Source organism: Gaeumannomyces tritici (assembly GCF_000145635.1).
Source record: "Gaeumannomyces tritici R3-111a-1 unplaced genomic scaffold supercont2.109, whole genome shotgun sequence".
Lineage (NCBI taxonomy): Eukaryota > Fungi > Ascomycota > Sordariomycetes > Magnaporthales > Magnaporthaceae > Gaeumannomyces > Gaeumannomyces tritici.
Genome location: NW_008804653.1, coordinates 1 through 3369, shown reverse-complemented (window position 1 = coordinate 3369; position 3369 = coordinate 1). Strand labels below are relative to the sequence as shown.

General features: G+C 55.6%; 1 protein-coding gene across 1 annotated transcript; it reads right to left on the bottom strand.

The window, feature by feature from the left end:
• Positions 1–369: 369 nt before the first annotated feature.
• On the bottom strand, positions 370–2532 carry GGTG_14034 (venom protein 2). Its single transcript, XM_009231960.1, has 6 exons — positions 2364–2532; positions 2199–2269; positions 2005–2135; positions 1816–1932; positions 896–1748; positions 370–820 (listed from the first exon to the last, which is right to left on the bottom strand). Exons 1-6 carry the CDS (start codon positions 2383–2385, stop codon positions 593–595), a joined length of 1422 nt encoding a protein of 473 aa, XP_009230224.1. The 5' UTR covers positions 2386–2532; the 3' UTR covers positions 370–592.
• Between the last annotated feature and the right edge of the window lie 837 nt (positions 2533–3369).

The window sequence follows — 3369 nt, the reverse complement described above, 5'->3', positions numbered from 1 at the left end:
AACCCCAACCTGCGGGAGGCGGGGGGGTTTGTGCGGATGGTGACTTCAATTATAACTCTCAAAAGGATGAGCTCCCTCTGCGCTTCCGCGCGGTTAGCACCAGTATTACTCAAACGGCAGAGAGAGAGAGGTAACTGTAGCAATAACGCCGAGAAAAATAACATCCCACGGCCATTTCCCCTCTTCAGAGCAAGACACTCGGGGTGGCCAGATCCAACAAGGAATAGCCCGGAGAGATAAGAGTCGGATGAAATGCTCCAGAGACACACTGCGCGGACCCTTGTTGATTCCGTGTCGCCTGCATTCTGCCTGCAACCTACAGCCAGCTCTGTACCGCTGGTGTATGGCCCGGACCAACACGCCCGCAAACTCGTGTAACCCAAGGGAACGTTTAGTGCCCCTTTGTTTGTCGCGGAAAACCAGGAGAGGCCGAAAGGGATCTGCCAAGTTGAAACATCCTATCCATCACCAAACTTTCCATGGAACGAAGTGCTATCCTGATCAGGCCACTAGTCTAAGCCTAATTGGATCTATCGTGCATCTGCAGTCTCTAAGAGTGATCACATCACACACCAAGGGTAACCTAACCGCCCTACGCGCCGTGGGAAAAAGAGACGACTGCATACTTTCCACTCCACGCCCATTTTCTAGCCGCCGGGTCCGAGTCTTTATCCTGCTCCCGGAGCTTTTCGTCCTGGCCGGGCTTCAGCCCAACCACAACGTCGGCCTTGCACGTTCGCAACGCGAGAACGTTGACGCCAGAGCCAGGACCCATCGGCCCGATGGCCTCGGTGAAAGGTGTGGTGGGGTCCCACGCAGCCTGTCGAAGCACAAAATCAAAGGGGGTCAGCTCTACATCCTCGCTGGTGAGAAGGACAAAAAGGCAAATTCTCACATCTCCGGTTAGTTTTCTGTAGTTGAGGTCGCCCTTGAAGATGACCAATTCACTGGACTTCAGCTCATTGATCAAAAATGGACACTGCGCGGGCAGGCGCCAGTAGCTGCCACCCTGGGTCCAGAAGTCGTTCGGTCTTAGAATGATCTTGCCCTCTGCGTAGAGCTCGGTCCAATTGGAAAACAGGAATGCCATATCGGCGGCCTCGCGCTCCGAAAGCGGTTCGGGCTTCGTGTCCTGCAGTGCCTCCTCATCCGACGGCGTCTCGTAGAAGGCCTTCGGGTTGGCCAGGGCGTTGAGAAGCGCGCCAAAGTCGGCGGGCACTACGTCCGAGACGAACCAGGGAATCTCCTTGGGGTGCAGAACAACCTCGGTCGCGAGCCCGGCCTCGAGTAGGTAGCCGGCCAAGACGAGGTCGACGTAAAGCTCGAACCCAGCGTTGTCGAGAACGATATCGACGCGGCGCCGCCCGGTGGGGCTTGTTTTGGAGCCCCTAGCGCCGACCAGAGTGTCGAAAGCTGCGTCGAGGTCGTTGACTAGGATGTTTGCCTCGGCGGCGCGGCGGGCCTCAGAGCCCTGTAGCTTTTGGATGTCCTCGTACGAGAGAGTAGTCAGGAGCGAGAGGTCGGTGGCATTGCCCCAAAGACAGATCTCGCACATTTCGCGGAACAGGAGCTTGTCTGCCTCGCCGTCACCGGCCTTACGCTCTCTCAGCTGCTTGACCAGCTCACTGTAGCGGGCCGCAAGCTCGGCGACGGCGGGACGGGAGGAGCGGAATGTCTTGATCTTCTGTCTCGCAAAAACGTCGTATCCCCTCCAGTGGGTGGAGAGCGAGAAGTTTGTACTTATACGCCTGTGCATGGAGCCCGACGAGGGGCCATGTTAGCGCCTCCCTCGAACGGCCCGAGACTGCCACTTACCGGTAGAGGTAGCATTCGGAGAAAAGCCAGTTCGCATTCAGCCAGGTAGGGTTTCCCCGTTGCTCAAGCTCTTTGTTGTAGAGCTTGATATCGGAACCGCCATCGTCTGGGATCGGCCTGACGACGGGTCAGTGCTGAGGCTCGGGGGCGACAGAGATGTGAGGGACGACGAGGAGGATTGGACGTTACGTGAGCTGCCGGTCGTGCTGGACTTGGTACTTGAGCTGCGCGAGCTCGTTGATAATGCCCCTGCCCTCGGCGGTCTTGGCGGAGTCGTCGATCTGAGCCACAGATCGATACACGTCGTCGATGGCTTGCGTCTGTGGTGAGGGGCGTGGTTAATGGGCGCAATGGAACGGGAGATGGAGAGGAATAGTATATACAATGATGATGGGCCACCTCTCGCGGGCAGAGGTGTAGGCGAACGACGTCTTGTCGGCCGTCGAGTACCCCGCTATTATCATGGTCGGGAGGGCGGGGTCAATTCATCAGACTTCCATCGCCCGAAAGTCGTGGCATCAGCTACAGGCCACGGCATCCGAACTTACGCGTCTTGCAATCGTGCTCCATCTTTGCAGAACCAGCGACAAGTATGAGGAATAAACCCCGTGGTTACAGTACAAAGGGCGCGAGTTGTCACGACTTGAGTTGTGCGCTTCTTGGAGATGGAGGCTACAGGTTCGGAGCGCACCAAGTTTTACGGGTGCTTGGGCGGAGCTGTATGCGGTGTTTTGCGTCTGGAGCGGGGCTACCCGATTCGATCGAGTGCATCGCAATGCGTCAGCACCAGCAGATGGAGCCCAAGCCGAAGCAATCATTATCTTGAGGTTCAGCAGGCTCTAGAAACAGCCTCCTCGCCCACTTCCGATCAAGCCAAATTCCTGGCGTGTCACCGTGTCTGGCATTTCCTTGTGGCTGTGCAATTCTTTCCGCTGGAAAATCCGAGGGCCGAGGGTTGGACTTCGTGGTCGTACTTGCCCACGACGGAGCAACGGGATGACATAATATGTGGATACTACAGGTGTGCGTCAGGCCTCGGCCCACCACCAAAGCACAAAGGAAAGCAAGCCTGCCAACGCCCCTAACCAAAAACAAACACGACTTGAAGTCCCATTTGTTATAGTACTGGAGCACGCCCGCTGCCCAAGTAATCGTTGAGACAAAACCCACGTGATTGGCTAGGTGGTGGGCGGGAATTGATCGAATTTTGTCTCAACGATTATTTGGGCAGCGTGCGGAGATCGTGTAATCTTGGTGCCTGGCAAGCACGCGCTGACGAGTGCCCCCGCCACAAGTCAGCGTACATAGGCCCGCCCTGACCAAAAAAGTCTGGACCGCAAATTTTTTCCCCACCACCACAAAAAAAAGGAGCTCATTCAATCTGCAATTATTTTACCCCCTGCATTTATAAAAAGCGAAAAACGTTATTGTGGCTATAAGTAATGCTTTTTGCATTAAAATAATTACAAATTCCTTAAACGCGTGTTTTTTAGGTGTAGAATGCGGCGCGGGCATGTTGTTTGGCTTTGGTGCTGGTGCAATTGTGTTGGGAGG

Excerpts from the sequence above, each read along its gene's own strand:
- GGTG_14034 (XM_009231960.1), bottom strand. The coding sequence starts at position 2,385 with ATGGAGCACGATTGCAAGACGC. Across the intron at positions 2,136-2,198 it reads AGAGGTGGCCCATCATCATT|ACGCAAGCCATCGACGACGT; the intron begins GTATATACTATT and ends CCCTCACCACAG. Across the intron at positions 1,749-1,815 it reads TCCGAATGCTACCTCTACCG|GCGTATAAGTACAAACTTCT; the intron begins GTAAGTGGCAGT and ends CTCCATGCACAG.